The sequence below is a fragment of the Orcinus orca genome, chromosome 10 (genome assembly GCF_937001465.1).
Source record: "Orcinus orca chromosome 10, mOrcOrc1.1, whole genome shotgun sequence".
Classification (NCBI taxonomy): domain Eukaryota; kingdom Metazoa; phylum Chordata; class Mammalia; order Artiodactyla; family Delphinidae; genus Orcinus; species Orcinus orca.
In genome coordinates, this window is record NC_064568.1 from 101,982,004 (window position 1) to 102,002,430 (window position 20,427).

General features: G+C 45.3%; 1 protein-coding gene across 1 annotated transcript in view; it reads left to right on the plus strand.

The window, feature by feature from the left end:
- Positions 1-18,465, plus strand: part of LOC101273053 (peptidyl-prolyl cis-trans isomerase A-like) — a 58,156-nt gene extending 39,691 nt beyond the window's left edge. The window contains exon 2 of the mRNA XM_049716166.1: positions 17,932-18,465. Coding sequence (XP_049572123.1) covers positions 17,932-18,465 — 534 coding nt within the window. The remainder of the gene's footprint in view (positions 1-17,931) is intronic.
- Positions 18,466-20,427: the final 1,962 nt, after the last annotated feature.

Sequence of the window (20,427 nt, forward strand, 5' to 3'; positions counted from 1 at the left end):
TCACTCACGGGCCTCACTTATCCACGGCTCAAGGTCTTCTCCAACCTCACATTCTTTGTGAAGTGCGACCGTTTTAAAAAATGGCTTCCACACATGTGGAACTTCCTGGTATTTCTCAAAGTTGACGTGGGTGTGGGAAAATGGGATACAGCTGCTGACGTGAGAGGCCCTTGAGGCAAGCGTCGTGGAAGTTAAATTGGCACTATGTATCGAAAGCCCTAAAAATGTATCCCTGATTCTGAGAATTTGTTCTAAAGAAGTAAGTGGTGTATGAACAGCATGGTTTATTTCTATGGATGGGGGGTCATCGCAGCATCAGACGTAATAGTAAAGAAAAATTAGATACAGCCAGGAGTCCAGCAATAGAGGCTGTCAGACATCCCACGACCTGTCCAGAGGCAGCGTGCTCTTCCTTCATTCAACAAATGCTTATCAAGTACCTACTCTGGGCCAGGCACTGCCCGGAGGTGAGAGAAACACAGAAAACCTGGCTTGTGGAGCCCACATGTATATATGGGGGACAAGGGAAGGCGACAAACACAATACACTTTTCATAAAAGTACAGTATGTGGCATGTTGGGGGGGTGATATTGGGCCGTGGGGAAAATGGAGCAGGGCAGGCAGTTGGAGAATGTGGTGGCGAGGGGCTTGGGGAGGAGCTAGAAAACATAGTAAAGAGGGGAGTCAGGAAAGGTCTCGTTGAGAAGAGGCCGTTCGATGGGGGCTGGGGCAGAGAATGTTCTAGAATGTTCTAGAAAGAAGCAAGTGCCAATCAAGGGCCCTAAGGCTGGAGCACGTCCAAGGAATAGCAAGGAAGCCACTGCACTGAAGTAGAGTGAGCGAGAGGGAAAGGGTGGGGCGGGGGGGAGCAGTGAGTCTGACCACAGTGAGACCCTTGCTGTTTCCTCTGTGGAGGGGGCGCTGTGGAGGGCTTGGGACAGACGAACAACATGAACCCTGGTTCTCAAACGACCATTCTGTGCTGAGTGTTGGGGACAGACCTAAGAAACAAGTTCAGAAAGTGGCGGTCTGTGAGGAAGCTACGGCAATATTCCACACGTGAGATGGGAGTGCCTCGGACCCGGGTTGAAGCAGCGGCAGAGCTCTGGATCAGCTGCGGAGGGGGAGCCAACAGGATTTGCCACCATGTTGGGTCCAGGGTTTGAAAGGACAGACAGCAAGAAGAGTCCATCTTTCCAAACCACGTACGGGAGAAAACGCAATGACGTGAGAAAACATTCAGAATACGTTTCTCAGTGAGAAGGCGTGCTGTAAATCAATGGGTTCGAAATGATTCCATTCTTGGAAAGGAAAAGACATACGTGTGCACACAGATGTGAAAAGGCTTGAAGGATGTCAGCCAAACTGTGAGCCCTAGTTACCTCTCGAGAGGGATTAGCAATTGTTTTTATTTTTCCTTTTGCCGATTTTTAATTTCTACTTTCCCCAATATGAATATGCATAGCTTTTTAACTAGGAAACATAAAGCAAGTCATCTAAATGTGATGCCCTTTCCCATCCTCAATACAGAAACCTCGGCCAGGTCACTTCGTGGCTTTCTCTGTTTTCCTGATGGTAATTAGCGCTACTAAAGACGTTATAGCTCCAAAGAGAGAAGACAGTAACGATGTAGAAGGCTTTGCTGTATTTCCCAGAAGCCATCTCAGGCAGAAGGGGGTCTGTGCCTCATGAACTCAGAGGAAACAGATGCTTGGGAAAGCTTTAGTGGCAAAATATAGTATAGTAACATCTCAGCTTTCAATTCCTGACAAATTGTTTAACACAGATGAGGTGCCCAGGATGGTATCAAGAATGACTGGGTGCATCTGTTGGTTCTGCCTTGCTGTTGAGGGTCTGTCTCTTATGCTGCCAGAAGAAGCAGCACAGGGACGTGGGGAGAATGAGGAACTGACGTTGTGTAGCTCAGACTTCAGGCGTTACAGGTGAGTGGAGAAAGATGGAAGGATTTGCTGGGATATTCAGGGGCTGCTGCCTGGAGGTTGCAGAAGCTGACATCGATCCTAAAGAAAGAGAAGGGAAGGATGAAGGTTGGCGCAGAGGAGAGGAGAAAGTTCCAGATTAAATAAAGGGTTTGTTCTCTTTACAGCTCTTCAGTAAATGAGGACAGCTTCTCCGGAGAAGTCCCCTTAGGAACATTCAAGTCCCCTCCTCATGTGAAGCCCTATGACTTCCGCTGCATGGGAGCTGCTCACCCAGGGTCTCCTTGTCTATGGAAATGGTCCTGTCTCCCTAAACCAAAACCTTAACAGAGTCAGGATTATTTAACTCATCCTTTCCTTCTTTTAAATGAACAGTGAAAATGGAAACCTTTAAATGATATGCTCGAGGATATTTATGTGTTTAAGAAATGGGTTTCTTCGGCATAATTTTAACCAGCCTCACAGTTAATGACTAAGTAAATGGCTCCCACTTTTGGCTTTGGTAAATATTTCTCTCTCCATCGTCACTTATTCTCTTATGGGAGCCATAGACTGCTCCACAAACTCAGCACAGAGAATTGGTTTAAGTTTCTTTGATGCCATATTTAGTAGAAACTTCCGATCACATCCATTAGGGGAGAGAATGGATTTCTTTCCTTTTCTAGAAAACCTTCTATGAGTCACAAAATGAGCGTTTTCTCCTCTCTGGACCTGGGCCTGCCCCAGTTCTCAAACTGTGCAGATTTAGAAATCGGCACGAGGATAATTCTCTCCCATCCTGTAAATGTCCGACCTCTGTCACTGCCGTCACTGGAAGAGATCTGCCGGTCCAGGACGCGAGAACCTGGCCCCTCCCCCGAGCCTGCGCGGGCGCAGCCGACTGTAAACTGAGTGACCCGGCCAGCGTGACGCGAGCTCGCAGGGCATCGAGTTCAGATGCTGCTTCTCCCTCCGTAGCAACGCATCATCCGCCACCACGGCAGACGTGACCCTCGGAGGACCACGCTGTGCCCACGTGTCCTGGAGGATGTGCTCCTGGAGGGCAGGTGCCGTGACTCGTCACCAAGGTCAAGATTCCGTGGTGGCAAGGTGGCGACATCCGCCCCTCCCACCCCCACGCATTTCTCTAGTCCCCTTCCCTCCTCTGGACTTTTTCCAAAGCACCTGTCACCATCTAACCTACCAAACGTGTGTCACTGTGTCATGCTCAATGACTCTCTGCCCCCTGCAGTGAGAGCTCTGGGGCAGGGGCTTTGCACCGTTTTATACTACTTCAGTGAGTGGCCCTCAGTAAATACGTAGTGAAGAATAATTAAAGCGTCCCCCGGCGTCGAGGAGAGCACCTGGAACACAACAGGTACTCGAGAAATCATTTCTGAATGCGTGAGGCGTCTGTGGGTTTACACATGTCATGTCATTTAATCCTACACGACAGGCATTATTATTCCCATTTGACAGACAAGGAAACTGAGACACGATAGGTTCAGCAGCTTCCTCGGGGTCCTGTGAGCGGTGAACGGTGGACAGAAGATGCAAATTCAGCTCTATCTAGAGCCAAACCTCTTGTAATTATGCTAAACTGAACAGGATTGTTTACTGTGGAAACAGACCATTGAGAATGCATAGATTTATTGATATAAACATGCACATTTTAATTACAGCTTGTAAACACGAGAAGCTTGGAGACAAAAATCTAATATCTGGCCCAGGTTCTCTTTTGCAGTTACCTGTTTATCCTTGGATTGCTTCTCTGATTGCGTCTGCATCATCAAAATATATTTTAAAATATTTATTGTGCATCTGTTTTGTGTCGGGCACTGTTCTATGTGTAGGACACATCAGTGAACAACAACAAAAAAATCCTGTCCTCATGAAGTTTATTGCCTTGCAGGGGAGAGAGATAATAAGTTATGAATATGAGAAAAAAGTATATTCTACAGCATGTTAGAAAGCAGTAACTATGGAGAGGGAAAGAAAGCTGAGCAGGGTAAGGGGGCAGGAGTGCCAGGAAGAGTGTACAGAGAAGTGTAGGGACCACGCCTAGATGCGCAAGAGTGAGCCAGGCAGGGGGAAGGGCCAGGACAAAGGCCTGAAGTGTGCCTGCACATCCAAGGAGGGAGGAGGCCAGTGTGGCAGCACCGGGGTGGTCCAGGGGACAGCAGTGAGAGATGGGACCAGAGGGAGCAGGGCTAGATGTTGCAGGGAAGGACTCTGCTTTTATCCGGGGACAGGTGGGAAGCCACTGGAGGGTTTTAGAAGAGCTGTGACACCATAAACTTTTGCCTCAAAAGGATCCTCTGTGGCTGTGTTGAAAGTAGACTCCAGGGGACAGAGGTGGGAACAAGAAGGTCAGGTCGGAGGCTATGCATTAACTCAGACAAGAGCTGATGGTGGCTCGAAATAGACCAGGAGCAATTGAAGTGGGATAAGACATCCAAACTCTATTTTCCAACATACCAATTATTTCTACCTTCAATCGTGCAGCCTCTGCGGCTGCTTCTCTGTCTCTCTCTTTGTTTAACTTTTATTGAGAAGTGCATAAATTCTCAGGGTACAGCTTGATAAATACTCACAAAGCGAACACACCACCCAAATGAGAATCTCGGAACCTCACCTGTGTCTTCTCCTAATCACCACCCCCTTCGCCTCCAAAGGTAACTAGCCTTGAACACCATAGATTAGGGTTTGTTTGGTTTTTTTAGTTTATATGACTATAGAGGAATTATACGACTCTTTTGGTGTCTGGCTTTTTTTTTTTTCAGTGACGTTTTAGTGTATAGCAATAGCTGGTTCATTTCATCAGATTTCCAGCCATTTTGTCCACACTTTACTCTATTTCCTCTATTATTTATCACAGTTATTTAGAATCCGGATCTGATACACTCACATACCTGTTAGCAGCAGGTCTTTTTCTATTGCCTATGTTTGCTCTTTGGGTCAGATGCCAGTATTGTGCATGAAACATTGTAAAGGTTCTGAATGATGTCTCTTTTTCCTGAAAGGATTTATTTGTGCTTCTCACAAATAGAATGGGAGCACAGCACCTTAATCTCATCTGTGGTTGAGCTGGTCAGGAACACAATTTCAGCCTCAGAGGCCGGTCCACTCCTCACTCGCCCTTACCACTGGGGTTCCACCTGCCAGCCTGGGGGTACTTCAAGGATTCTTTCTCATTGGCAGACCCTGAACCCAAAGTCCTGTCTTCCCAGTATTGTGAGACTGTTGAAATCTCGTTGTGGCTTCCCAGCCACAGACCTGCCGCTTTCTGCTGGTCTTCTGGGCTTTTCTGCTGCGAATAAATTGGCAAATACCTCAAGAGAAAAGCAGCAGAGAACACCAGGCTCATCCCTCTGTGGTTCTGAGGGACTGAGGATCCACCTTGTGGTCCTTTCCTCTGTCCTGGGATGTACAATGACAATGTATAGACTTCGCAGCTGACAGAAACCCAACCAAGAAGACAGGAAGGAACAAGTGGAAACTCCAGAAAGTGCCCCACCCCCGATAAGAGAGCAAATCCAGATGGAACGGCTGAGAACGGTGCTATTCTCAGGAATCTAACGAGCACGGGCTTGGAGGTCAGCATCCTACCCCCATTCAATGCATCTGTTATGGTTTCTGCAAAAATCAGGTGGATTTTCGTGAATGATGGTAGATTAGCGAAAACTTATCCAAGTAGTGGTCCCAACCGTAGCTGCTGAATGAGATGTGGTATCTTAACCAGAACAGCCCAACACAGACTTTGGTACTCGGGTGGTGGCTATCCACCTGGAAAATGCGTTCTTTTCAAACCTTCTCAGGAGAGATAACCCAAAGCGGCTCTGTGCTACGTCCAAAGGATAGAAGTGCGTGTTCAGTGTCGTAGCCCAGGGGTACGCTCGTTCTCCTGCTCTCTGTCATCTTGACAATCCCCGGAATGTCATGCTGCTCTACTATATTACAGGCATTCTGCTAACCGGAATGGCAAATAGGAAGTGACAAGGGCTTTGGATGCTAGAGTAAAACACATGTGTGTCAGAGGGCAGAACATGACAGCCCTTTAGGCTTTCAAAGTCCCGACATATTGGTGAAGCCTCTAAGAGGTCGGTGGTCCGGGGCATGCCGTCTAAGTTAAATGATTACTGCCTTATAAAATGGTGTGTGGCTTGAGGACGCTTTGGATTTGGCGGGGGGGGGGGGACAGCCTGTATTGCACTTGATATTATTTCTCTGACCTATTTCTCGAGTGCCAGTCGTGAATGAGGCCCAAAGTACAAGAAGGCTCTACAGAAATTCTAGGTTTCAGTGCAACCCGCCCTGCTCTTGAGGCTGTATAATTGATCAAATCCACCAGTGCTAGGGACATCCAGAGGAGAGAAAATGCTGTGAGGGAGTGTTGACAAGCGCTGGTAGGAGATCTGCAGCGCAGAATGCCTAGGTTACTAGAGTAAGGTCACGGCCACTCCATTTCAGGGACCGTTTATTGTGAAAAGACTCACCATTTCAAAACCAGCTCTTGAAGTGATAATAGATAATAGAGATCAAGTTGAAAATGGAACATCAAGTGATTATACGACCGGAACTGCTCATCATGAGTTGGACATCGTCAGATCCACCAAGTCGGTCAGGCATCTGATGGAGATGGTATGTTTAGGGTCACGTCTGAGCAAGTGCAGAGGGCACAAGGTGTCCCAGGTCCCCATGTCACCGCCCTCCGTTGTCCTGACGCCTCTCGCAGCTTTACATCTATAACTACGGGGGCAGGGGTGGGACTGCTATGATCTATTGGCAAAGGAAGGAAAGCAGCTTGTTCCTGGCTCATGGAAGGGTTGGTTGCAGTCGTCAGTGCTGCCTGACAGCGGGCTGCTGTCAACACCATGGCTCTATCAGGGGTGACCCTAAAGGACAGTGGTGAGGGGAGACCTTCCTGCAGGCAGAGCTGTGAGCAGTGTGCCGCTTTGGTCCACTCTGTATGGCCCGAGAACTGTCCTAAGATAAGGATGTACACAGACTACTGGGTTAGTGAATAGCTTGGCTGGTTGGTCGGGGGAGAGAAGGGACAGGTTTGGAAGATCAGAGACAAAGACGTCTGGGAACAAGCACGAAGACGGATCTTGGGAAGTGGCCACAAAATGTGCGGAGCTTTATGTCACTAGAGAAGGTTCAGCACAGAGCGGTCACTCACTGGCCAGGTCGACAGGAGGGACTGGCTAGTGATATCAGCCATCCTCTGTCCTCAGCCACCCCAGCACTTGTACAATAGACCCCTGAATGGCAAGAGAAAAAGAGATGGGGGAATATTAATCATGGCCTCAGAACCAGATGCACAAGTTGGAACTTTAGCTTGGGATGTACACTTTTGAGAGAGCATAGCCTGCCATCACCTTGAAGGTTCAGTAACAGAGTGGACTTGACGTAGGGATGAGGGGATCCAGCTGTGCAAAGGGCGGGCTGCAGAAGATGCCCGTGGTTCCCCTGCATCTCCTCCCTTTACCCACCTCTGATCTCAGCCACAACTGCAGGGGATAGTTCCACGCAGACTCACACTCAAGCTCATTCTGCTTTCTGCACCAGGGCTTTCTCAGAAAAGCTTTGAGCCCTTCAGTCCACGCACAACACAGCCCAGCAGTGCAGGGTGCTACCACACCAGGGGCTGTCCTCACCAGCAGGGAGCGGAGAAATACTTCCACCTCTCATCCCTCAGATGGGCAACACCGAGAAGCATCCTCTAGACGTCTCAGAGGTCCCAGCAGAATCAATCCCCACTGCTTACGGCAGCGATCTCAATGACACACATGGTTCTTCCTGTCTCACCCTCCCTGCCCTCACGCCCACCTCCTGCTTCACCTCTCATTTAAAGAAACTGCTCCCAAGCCCTGTCTCAGGCTTTGCTGTCAGGGATTCCCAAACTAAAGTGATAGATGCACCTGCGATAGATATTAATATCTGACAGGAGCCAGAAAAGCAAGATTCCATCCAAAATCAGAGGAGAATAATGCAGAAGAGTAATCTGGGTGTGGGTATGTGAAAGGGGGCGTGGGGAGCTATTTTACCACTTCAGACTTAGCAGGTCCAGTTCATTCCATAAGCCAGTATTAAATATAGGTTTTTAGAGCTGACAATGTAAGCATAGAATATCAAAATTTAGAAAGGCATAGGAGACGTTGATCTTTCTCCTGTGCTTTGAGAACACACACACACACACACACACACACACACACACACACACACATAGAAAGACATAGGAGACGTTTTTCTTTCTCCTGTGCTTTGAGAACATATGCTCACATTGTCTGTGTGCACGTACACACACACACACACACACACACACACTGGACTATAAGAAAAAAAATCACTAGAGCCACACAGGGGAACCTGGCTCTTTGGACAACACAAGTATCATCAAGGCATCACCAGTGGGAGAGAGCCCAGTTACGAGCCAAAGACTAGAGAGGAAAAAGCCTTTGTTGTGAATAAATAGCTTGATGAACCCAAACGTACTCAGTGACTGGAGAATCACAGGACAGAGTAAGTCCTTTTTCATCCACAGAGTGAAGGGGTTTGCGTGTATGAACCACGTCTGCTGCTGGCCACACTTTCAAGAACCACACGTGTGCCTTCTGTGACTTCAAGGTTTTGTGAAACACAGTTTGAAAACCTGGGCCAACCCACCCCTTCTTCTAGAAATGTCGCCACTCCACCCATCTCTGGAAGGGAAGAACCCTCCAACTTTGCTAAAACATCCCAGAGAAGGGGACTGGTGCAGATTCCCAGTGTGGCGACGCTGGACCATTTTGACCCAAATGGATATTCGTTTAATGCTTTCTCACTGCAGCCGAATCCTCATTCTTCAGGTCCTGATCTCAGTGGAAACAGTAAGACATTGCCGTCATTTTACAATATCCTTTCACAGCCCTCAAGGTAGTTAATAGTTTTTATACTGGATTGGGCTGTGATTAATGAGAATTAAAGGAAGCTGAGACTATAAGTATCAAGCAATTCTTATCTGCAGTAAGTTGTTCACGAAATTTCCGTTTGCCTCCCTGAGAAGATATATAGAACTGAGCAACAATAAGTTTTTCTTATTATTAAGGGTTAAAGTGTGTCCCCCTCCAAAAAACACACGCTGGAGTCTGAACCCCTAGTACCTCAGAGTGTGACTTTATGTGGACACAGGGCTGTAGGTAGTCAGGGAAGATGAGGTTATATACTGGAGTAGACTACGTCCGACTCCACGGTCCCTGATGTCTTCATGTCCCACGTGAAGCCAGAGACACACACAGGGAGAAGCCACGCGATGAAGGGGGCAGAGATGGAAGTTATACAGCTGCAAGCCCAGGAGCACCCGAGAACGCTGACGGCCACCGGAAGCTGGAGAAAGCAAGGAAGGGTCCCCTCCAGCTTTCACAAGGAGCACAGCCTGCTGGCACCTTGATTTTGGACTTCTGGCCTCCAGAAGTGTGAGCCAATAAGTTTTTGTCTTTTTTTTTTTTTTTTTCTTTGCGGTATGCAGGACTTTCACTGCCGTGACCTCTCCTTCTGCGGAGCACAGGCTCCGGACGCGCAGGCTTAGCGGCCATGGCTCACGGGCCCAGCCGCTCCGCGGCATGTGGGATCTTCCCGGACCGGGGCACGAACCCGTGTCCCCTGCATCGGCAGGCGGACTCTCAACCACTGCGCCACCAGGGAAGCCCAAGTTTCTGTCTTTTAAGCCAGCTGGTGTGTGGTACTTTGTTATGGCGGCCCTAGGAAACGAATGCACTTATATTAATGATTTCTCTCTGATCAAGTCTCTAACATGTATCGATCAGGATAAAAGTGTGTTTCCACAATTCACCCCTTTCTTCTCTTCTTGAGAGACTTTGGAAGCTTATGAATTAAGAGGCTATTTTCAGAAATAGTGATGCAAGTTTCACTTTTGGTTGTATTTAATTATAATCTATAAATCAGTAGCACTTCTCCCAAAAAGATGTACCCAAAGTCCATCTGGGATTCAGAGAGGTACTGAACTCAAACAGCTCACTACCCTGACAGTCCGTAATAGATACACAGTTCTCTCTAAGCATAGCAAGGCATCATTCTAGAATGAAAATCCTCACTAAAGCTGGGTGACAGAATGCCTTTATGCGGGCCTCTACAGGCCCGGCCATGCCACATTTAATTAAGGAGTTTTATTTGCATCGATAAATTCTCATCCAAGGTAAAATAAAAGTGATTCGATCTGTTCACACTCAATTTCGTTTAGGTGTACAACTAGTGGTTTACGTCTATTGCAAAATAATTCAACCAAGAAATCAATTTTAGCACCTACAAAATCCCAACCAGGCTATAATTACAATCTTCCACATGCTAATTGCACACATTTTCAGATAGGAAACATACATAGGTATCGTGTATCATCTTACTGTTTACCACCCAAAATTATACTTGCATAAAACATGGGAAAATTCTCTTCATTATTTATGACCCTCATAAGGCTAGGATGTTCCTTTTATAGCCCTTTCTGGATCCGTCCAGGTTAGTAAATTACTATCTTCCTTGGCTGTCTCTGTACCTTTTATTCTTCTTGAGCTGTTGGAAGCTGAAAAGGGTTGAGGAAGAGATCCCCATAGTAGGAGGCAGCAGGGACCAGAGATCACAGCGGGAACTGGGACCTCAGTTCAGAGCATGGGTTTCTGGGGGGCTTCTGCTGCCTGGCTGGTCAGAGTGTCCACATCGAATAAGACGACAGGCCACGAGCTGGGGGATGAGTGACCTAATGGAGGAACTCATGAAAATGAAGCCCATTTCCAAATAGGAGACTAAATACATGCTCCAGGGAGGCTGTAAGGTGAGCGCACCTGACGAAGAACCAGGATACATACGACAGCATTCAACAGGTTGTTCCGAAAGTCTTAATGGCCTCTAGAGCATTCCGCATCTAAAAAGATCTGCGCGGATCACGTGCGTGGAGCAATTTAAGAGTGCCAGAGGCAGGACACACTTGAGTTGGGGTTTTGTTGTTCTGATGATATTCTCTTTCTATCTGCCAAACCACACTCCCTGTGACAAGGATGCTCGCATGAGTAAGCAGGTCACAGTTTACAAAGGTCCAACAGGGGCCTCTCTCCCTGGGAGGCTGATTTGCAAGTGATGGTTACTGTCGCGCCTGCTTTAGAGTCGATGAAGAAACCAGGGGAACGAAGAGGAAACTGAGGATGGGAGAAGCTTAGGTGGTTCCACCAAGACCCCACAGCTACTCTAGCACCACAGTTTGACGCTATGCCTATTTGATGCTTACACTTCACAAGGAACGGCGAATGTCCCAACAAACACACATTCATTATTCTATTTCTTATAAAGAGTTATTTTGTACAGTACTCGTGTACCACACCGTGTCTTCTTGCCTGGGACTGTGGAGGGAAACCTCTTAATGTCTTAGCACATAAAGAACTGTCCTGAGCACGGGGAGAGGGGGTCCCTAGTCACACAGCCCAATATCCCTCTGGAGAAACGGATGGATGTTCTCCTGGGCCACCTTTACGCCTAAGGACACCTATGTGTCTCTCCAAGGTGCCCAGGTTTTGAAAGGGAAAGGCAAGGATTGCTTCAGAGAATGAAGGTGGGAAAGGTGGGGGAACAGGTGGAGGTGAGGAAGATGGAAGTTGTCAGCGTCCCTGACATTGGCCATGACCAGCTCACTCTTGGAGAATTTCATGTGACTCTGGCACTAAGTTTGGGGGGAGATGGTGACAAATGCAGTGTGTCCAAAGGGAGCATGGTGGGCACTTAGGAAAGAATCCTCACGCGAGCTGTTGAAGAAACTGGGAGTGGTTAGTCTGGATTGGAGAAGTCTCGAGGAGACATCACACCTCGATCCTGCTAGGCCAAGGACTGGCACAGAGAGAGGCAGATGTTTTTTGGTGGATGCACAGGACATAGTGAGATAATTAGAAAAAGAGTAGCAGGAAGGAACGTTCACCTCAGTTTAAGAAGAATCATCCTAACAATTACAGCAGACACAGTGACGATCTATGGAACGTTCCATCTTTGGCTGGAATTATACAAGCAATGACTGGATAGCCGTCCCAAAGAGCACCATTTGGCTGAACCAGATGGCCTGGGTGTCTTCTAGATCTAAGTGCTGTGCCTCTAGGAATAAGGTCTTGGCTCCCTGGTTTCATAATTCCTTGGTGTTTGCTACAGACGTCTCCACAGTGCAGTAATCCCTTTCTTAAAAAATTTATTTATTTATATTTGGCTGCCTTGCGTCTTCGTTGCTGCGCTCAGGCTTTCTCCAGTTGTGGTGAGAGAGGGCTGCTCTTCATTGTGGTGTGCGGGCTTCTCATTGCAGTGGCTTCTTTTGTAACAGAGCACGGGCTCTAGGCATGTGGGCTCAGTAGTTGTGGGGCGCAGGCTCAGTAGTTGTGGCTCGCGGGCTCTAGAGCACAGGCTCAGTAGTTGTGGCGCACGGGCTTAGTTGCTCTGTGGCATGTGGGATCTCCCCGGACCAGGGCTTGAACCCGTGTCCCCTGCATTGGCAGGTGGATTCTTAACCGCTGCACTACCAGGGAAGTCCAGTAATTCCTTTTATCTTTTATGATCTCAGGGCCACTTAGAATATTATTTCTTTGGCTGACTCCTTGGCTCTGAAGAGCAATGCCAAAACCTGAAGGAATCATGAAGTGCTGATGCGAAATCTCTATTAATTTCTGATGACTTTCTTATCTTAGTAGATTTTTATGCGCCCTAGGTACCTCACGGTTTGTAGGCATTCAATGAAGTTTTGATGAGTGAATGAATGAATGCATGCATGCATGAGTGTGAACATTACTTAGCTAATTATGAAAACAATATTCCAGGCTTCAAGGACAAAAGAAGAGGGGAAGAATCCAGAAATCTTTTGAACATTTTAAAGCAGATGTAAGTTAAAAATTAATGAGTAACGGTTGTTCATGATTTTTTAAAATACCCTTAGCATTTTATTTTTTGCTCTAAAAATAGAAAATTTCCTTAAAGTGATTTTTTAGTCTATAAAAATATATAGCATACATTATACTAAATGGTGAAATATTAAAAGCACTTCCTTTAAAATTGAATAAGACAAGGAGGCTTGCCATTGACATTTCCAGTAAAAAGTTTACTGAAGGTTCTACATTGTGCAATCAAAAAAGAAAAGAAATAAAAAGGTGAAGGACTGCAGAGCAAAAAGCAAAGTTGGCAAAAATTCCAGATATGATTGTCTGCCTCAGAAAACCCAAATGAATCTGAGTTTAGTAAAATTTCTGGATATAAAATCAATATGCAAAAGGCTGCACATCTAGGGCTTCCCTGGTGGCGCAGTGGTTGAGAGTCCACCTGCCGATGTGGGGGACACAGGTTCGTGCCCCGGTCCGGGAAGATCCCACATGCCGCAGAGCAGCTGGGCCCGTGAGCCATGGCTGCTGAGCCTGCGCGTCCAGAGCCTGTGCTCCGCAACGGGAGAGGCCATAGCAGTGAGAGGCCCGCATACCGCAAAAAAAAAAAAAAAAAAAAAAGGCTGCACATCTAAGAACAGTAAAAACTACAAAATAAAAATTGTCAACTTCTAACAGCATCAAAAATAGAAAGTATGTAGGAATAAATATGGCAAAGATTAAAGGACCTTAAGGTGAACATTTTAAAACTCTCTCAGAAGTTGGTGATGGAATTGTAAATTGTTATAACCATTTCAGAAACATAACATTATCTACTGAGGTCAAACTCATGCACGCTCTATGACGCACCACTTCCATTCTTAAGAACATACCACAGAGAAGCAATTTTTCACGTATGCCAAAATATATATACAGAAATCTTCATAGAAGCACTGTAATAGCAAAATTGAAAAGCAATGTCCATCAGTAACAGATGTCCATCAACATCAAATACTCATCAACAGTAAAATAAATATACGACAGCATATTTATTCCGTGAAATATTAGCCATGAAAAGGAATGAACCGCCTATACACATTAGAATGGATTCACCTCAGAAGTAAGACATGGAATGAGAGACTGAGGGACTAAAGAATACATACAGTGTGCAAAAAAGTAGGCAAAACAAACAATTTGTTATTTGCAGATACATATGTATGTGATAAAACTATAATGAAAAGTATAAATTAATTAAACTTCAATATAGTGTATTTTGGGGAGGAGAGAGAAGACCTTTATTAGGAATGAGCTTAAAGATGCCTTCAAAGGCCCTGTTGGTGTTCTCTCTCTTAGGCTGGGTGTTTATTTTACTATTATTATGTACACTTTCCTATGTCATATTTCTCAGCTCTGTAGTTTTTTTTCTTTTTCCAGGAAAATGCTCTTTAACCTAACGTGGTACTTATCGAAATTTATCCATTCATTCTACTGATGGGGCATTAGTGAATAACATCTACTTAGAATGACCAAAAATACAACTGGGTGTCATGGACTGTATGTTTTCAAAATGTAAAGATTAAGAACTGGCTTGAGGAGATTATATAGGAAGCATGTTATCTCCCTATTTAACAATATTGAAGGTCTAGAAAGACCTCGTAGCGTTACTGCAGTGATATCACTGGTCTTAAGTAATGGTCAAACTGAGGAATTATTTGCACAATAATTGGGATCGATAATGTTCAGAATATATCAGGCAGTACTCACTTTACCTGCGGGCCACAGACCAACTACTCAGGATTCTTGGTTGCAAACAAGAACCGACACTGGTCAACACAAGAAAAAACGATCTCTCAGAAGCCTGTGAAGTACAGTTGAGCCTTGAACAACTCAGGGATTGGAGCACCGACCCTCCAAGCGGTCCAAAACCCACCTGTAGTTTATGGTTGGCCCTCTGTATACGTGGTTGCTCCACATCTCTGGGTCCGCATCCTTGGATTCCACCAGCCTCAGACCATGTTGTACCATGGTATTTACCATGGAAAAAAATCTGCTCTAAGTGGACCCGTGCACTTCAAACCCGCGTTGTTCAAGGGTCAGCTGTACTTGTGGAGATGGGGGGAAGCCTAGTCGGCCAGGTTTGAAAAGTAGACGTGACTGATGGAAGTTTGTGAAGGTCATGTCGCAGGAATCAGCCCATTAGGGCACCTCTGCTTCCTCTAGGGCTGCCACCATAGCTATAAACCCTAAATGACCCCTGCATCCTGGCCCCTCTTACGCCCTATTCCAGGCTCCACTGAGAGCATCCAGTGGCCAGGTTCAGGTCACACATCTACCCCTTTGGTGCCAGGGTTCAGGGTGAACAAACGGCTGAACTTTGTGACTTCTATATTCCATAAATTTAGGAAAGGAATACAGGTGTCAGGAACCACAGATGAATGAGTGAGAGAATGAATAGAAGCAGAGGAAAGAAGGAGGGCGAGGGAGAGGAAGCTTAGAAATGATCCACCATGTTCATCAAAAATTTTGCTCCTGAAGCGCCATCTAAGACTCTGAATCTAAATTTCAGAAGTTGGTGGGGAGGGGGCGGGGCCACAGAAACCTTCCATTTATTTAACCTGAATGGCAGGCGATATTTTTAAGTTTGAAAAGATTACTGGCATCAATAACGCAGGCCCTTAAATCTACTTACTCTTTCTATGACTTTCAGTGACTTTGCTTTTACTATGTGAAGGTTGGGGCGTGTCTAAAGGATTCCAAATTTCTTTTCTCCCTAATTGTTCCTTAACCAATTTATTCGTCTCTGTGTGCATTTCTTGGAGATGCATAGCAGCGATTTCAATTTATGAATGAAGAAGTTCAGGATTTGACTACTTAGAGCCCCAAGAAAAATCATCTGAGTGTTTAAAATAAACAATATTTGTCACTTAACCACGACGCTGATGTGCCAGGCATTATTCCGGTCATTTTATATGCGTTACCTAATATAATCCTTCCAACAAGCCCCTCACAAGCAAGTATCCTCACTTTACAGATGATGAAATTGAGGCATCAAGACATAAAATAATCCACTCAAGGTAATGAATGGAGGAGCAGGGATTTCGATCTAGTTAAATTTGCTCCAGAGTTTCAGCCACTATTTAATACTGGCTCAGTAAATGTCAATTTCATCAGAGCAAAACAGACATTTTAAAATCCACTTATTGGTCATAAATAAATCAACCAATAAAAATAAAGCACTATTAACAAATACAGATTTATAACCACGAAAATGATCTCTTCTTAATTTGGCCTTCCGAAATAGGCTTTGACTGTCTCTGCGCTCACGGCTAAACAGCACGTAAACAAAAGTCTTGCACTCAGGGAACACCTGTGAGCTCCCAGGCCACTGGCCGGCTGTTTCCCGGTCAGCTCCACCCGTTCTCAGTGGGCAGGTTTCCTCTGGGGAGCTGCATCTTCTCTCCCATCTTTACAGGGAGCTTCCTCCTGGAGAAGCTTAAAGCAAATCTGTTCTTCCTGCCGTAATCTTCTCTGCAATACACCCGTTAAGGATTCAACCTGGGTTAAATGTGGATTCCTTTAAACAAGAATTTAAATCAAAGACCAAAAGACAACCCTCAGAATGGGAGAAAATATTTGCAAATGAAGCAACTGACAAAGGATTAATCTCCAAAATTTACAAGCAGCTCATGCAGCTCAATAACAAAAAAACAAACAACCCAATCCAAACATGGGCAGAAGACCTGAACAGACATTTCTCCAAAGAAGATATACAGATTGCCAACTAACACATGAAAGGATGCTCAACATCACTAATCATTAGAGAAATGCAAATCAAAACTACAAGGAGATATCATCTCACACCAGTCAGAATGGCCATCACAAAAAATCTAGAAACAATAAATGCTGGAGAGGGTGTGGAGAAAAGGGAACACTCTTGCACTGCTGGTGGGAATGTGAATTGGTACAGCCACTATGGAGAACAGTATGGAGGTTCCTTAAAAAACTACAAATAAAACTACCATATGACCCAGCAATCCCACCACTGGGCATATACCCTGAGAAAACCATAATTCAAAAAGAGTCATGTACCAAAATGTTCATTGCAGCTCTATTTACAATAGCCAGGAGATGGAAGCAACCTAAGTGTCCATCATCGGATGAATGGATAAAGAAGATGTGGCACATATATACAATGGAATATTACTCAGCCATAAAAAGAAATGAAATTGAGTTATTTGTAGTGAGGTGGATGGACCTAGAGTCTGTCATACAGAGTGAAGTAAGTCAGAAAGAGAAAGACAAATACCATATGCTAACACATATATATGGAATTTAAGGGAAAAAAATGTCATGAAGAGCCTAGGGGTAAGACAGGAATAAAGACACAGACCTACTAGAGAATGGACTCGAGGACACTGGGAGCAGGAAGGGTAAGCTGGGACAAAGTGACAGGGAGGCGTGGACATATATACACTACCAAATGTAAAATAGATAGCTAGTGGGAAGCAGCTGCATAGCACAGGGAGATCAGCTCGGTGCTTTGTGACCCACTAGAGGGGTGGGATAGGGAGGGTGGGAGGGAGGGAGATGCAAGAGGGAAGAGATATGGAAACATATGTATATGTATAACTGATTCACTTTGTTTTAAAGCAGAAACTAACACACAACTGTAAAGCAATTATGCTCCAATAAAGATGTAAAAAAAAAAAAAGAATTTAAATCAAACTGAGGTTTTTCCCCACACACCCTACATATTAAATAATTATGAGCAAAAATATGTTATGGGGGCAGAACAGGCATAAATAGGAAAATAGGCATATCTGTGTATATATATAATGGAATACTACTCATCCATAAAAAGGAATGAAATAATGCCATTTGCAGCAACATGGATGGACCTAGACATGATCATACTAAGTGAGATAAGTCAGACGGAGAAAGACAAATATCATATGATATCGCTTACAGGTGGAATCTAAAAAATGATACAAATGAACGCATTTACAAAACAGAAATAGACTCACAGACATAGAAAACAGACTTATGGTTACCAAAGGGGAAAGATGGGGGTGGGATAAATTAGGGGTTTGGGATTGACATGCACACACCACTAGACATAAAACAGGTAACCAGCCTTGCAGACGCCGCTACCCTGGAGCCTCCCACACTGCTCAGCCGTGGTCAACCCCACCGTGTTCTTCGACATTGCCATTGACGGCGAGTCCTTGGGTCGCGTCTCCTTCGAGCTGTTTGCAGGCAAAGTTCCAAAGACAGCAGAAAACTTTCGTGCTCTGAGCACTGGGGAGAAAGGCTTTGGTTATAAGGGATCCTGCTTTCACAGAATAATTCCGGGATTTCTGTGCCAGGGTGGTGACTTCACACTCCATCATGGCACTGGTGGTAAGTCCATCTATGGGGAGAAATTTGATGATGAGAATTTCCTCCTGAAGCATGCGGGTCCTGGCATCTTGTCCACGGCAAATGCTGGCCCCAACACAAACAGTTCCCAGTTTTTCATCTGTGCTGACAAGACTGAGTGGTTGGGGGGCAAGCATGTGGTTTGGGGCAAGGTGAAAGAGGGCGTGAATATCGTGGAAGCCATGGAGCGCTTTGGGTCCAAGAATGGCAAGACCAATGGCAAGGAGATCACCATTGCCGACTGTGGACAAATCTAATAAATTTGACTGTGTTTTATCTTAACCACCAGACCGTTCCTTCTGTAGCTCTCAGGAGGGCACCCCTTCGCCTCCATCTGCTTGGAATATCCTGTCATCTTTGTGCTCTCACTGCAGTTCTTTGGGCTCCACATTGCCTTTATCTCCCTCCAAGTTTAGCTGAATTGCAAAGTTAAGTTTATGATTATGAAATAAAAACTAAACAACAAAATTAAATAAATAAAATAAAATAGATAACCAACAAGGGCCTACTGTACTATACTCAATATTTTGTAATAACCTATAATGGGAAAGACTATGAAAAAGAACAGATTGTACATATATATAAAATATGTAAAATTATATATATAGGGCTTCCCTGGTGGCGCAGTGGTTGGGAGTCCGCCTGCCGATGCAGGGGACGTGGGTTCGTGCCCCGGTCCGAGAGGGTCCCGCGAGCCGCAGAGCGGCTGGGCCCGTGGGCCATGGCCGCTGGGTATGCGCATCCGGAGCCTGTGCTCCACGGCGGGAGAGGCCACAACAGTGAGAGGCCCGCGTACCACAAAAGAAAAAAAAATTATATATATAGTTCAGTTTTTTATATATATATATATATATATATATAACTGAATCACTTTGCTGCTTTGCTGTACACCTGAAACTAACACAGCATTGTGAATCAAGTACACTTCAATAAAAAAAGACAAAAAATAAAAATAAAGACATGTACGACCTATTGAAAAAAGAAGAAAAAAAGAAAACAGGCATATCGATTGAGCAGTGTGACTGAAAGTTTCAGGCATCCAAGGGCTCCCTGGGTACATCTGGCACATTCAACACAGGTGTCAACAGAAGAAAAGTAGGACGTGGCCCCTGCCTGTGGTGGCACCTAACACAGGTAGGCAAACGACACCAGGTATTGTAATAGGACAAAAGTAGATAATATATGCTAAGGAGCTAGATTGAATATTCCCCTAAACAGATGGGGGAAATGTGGGCTGGAGGACTGAGTGTTGGGTGATTCACACATAACTGCTTGACAAAACACGCCTAGCGGGGCCGATGAATGAGCAAGTGTCAGTACATGGTGAGATCTCTATTGGTTCTACCCATCCCAGTCTTATCCAACATTTCTATAAATGAGCTGGAAAAGAAGAGAGATGGTATAATTGATCAAATCTGTGTTGTCTTGAAACTAGGAATGATGGCAAATACATTGCCTAACAGAATCAAAATCCTAAAGGCATGAGGTGTTTCTCCAATCCGCCAGCAGGGTCAGGGTTGTGATGTGTCCAGGTGAAGGGGGGGATGTTCTCATCGTGCCCAGGGCTGCACTCACCACATCTGCGGTGGTCCTTCTAAGCAACACATCCAAATGGGAATTTTAAGATACAACAGATTCTAGGAAGTGACCAGGAAAATGTGACTTGACACCAGTGTAAACAAGGGGAGATATGCAATCCAGTATAGGGAATATAGCCTATGATTTCATGATAGCCATTTCCATACATTTAAAAGAATATATATGACATGAAGTAGGACTTCAGTTTCTTCTGTGCTATTCTGCAAGGCTAAACTAAGACAAGATAGATTTTTGACTTTAAAATATAAGCTGTACGAGGGAAAGAAAAAGAATGTTTATGTAGTACCTATCCGGAGCCAAAAACCGTGCTTCAAATTTCCTATCATCCTCCCTAAAATCAAATAAAAAAGAAGTATTATCCCATTTTATATATTGTTCTGCGTATCTATTGCTGAATAAACTACTGCAAAACTTAGTAGTTTAAACCAACTTATTATTCTTATATCTCATCGTTCCGTGGCTCATAAATTTGAAGGAGGCAGAGCAAGGAGAGCTCATCTCCGTTCCTTGATGTCTAGGGCCTCAGCGGGAGCGTCTTGAATGGCTGCGGGCTGTTCAGGCATTTCTCTCTGTCTCCCCATCCCGCCCCTTCACGAGGGGGCAGGGGGGCTTCCTCACAA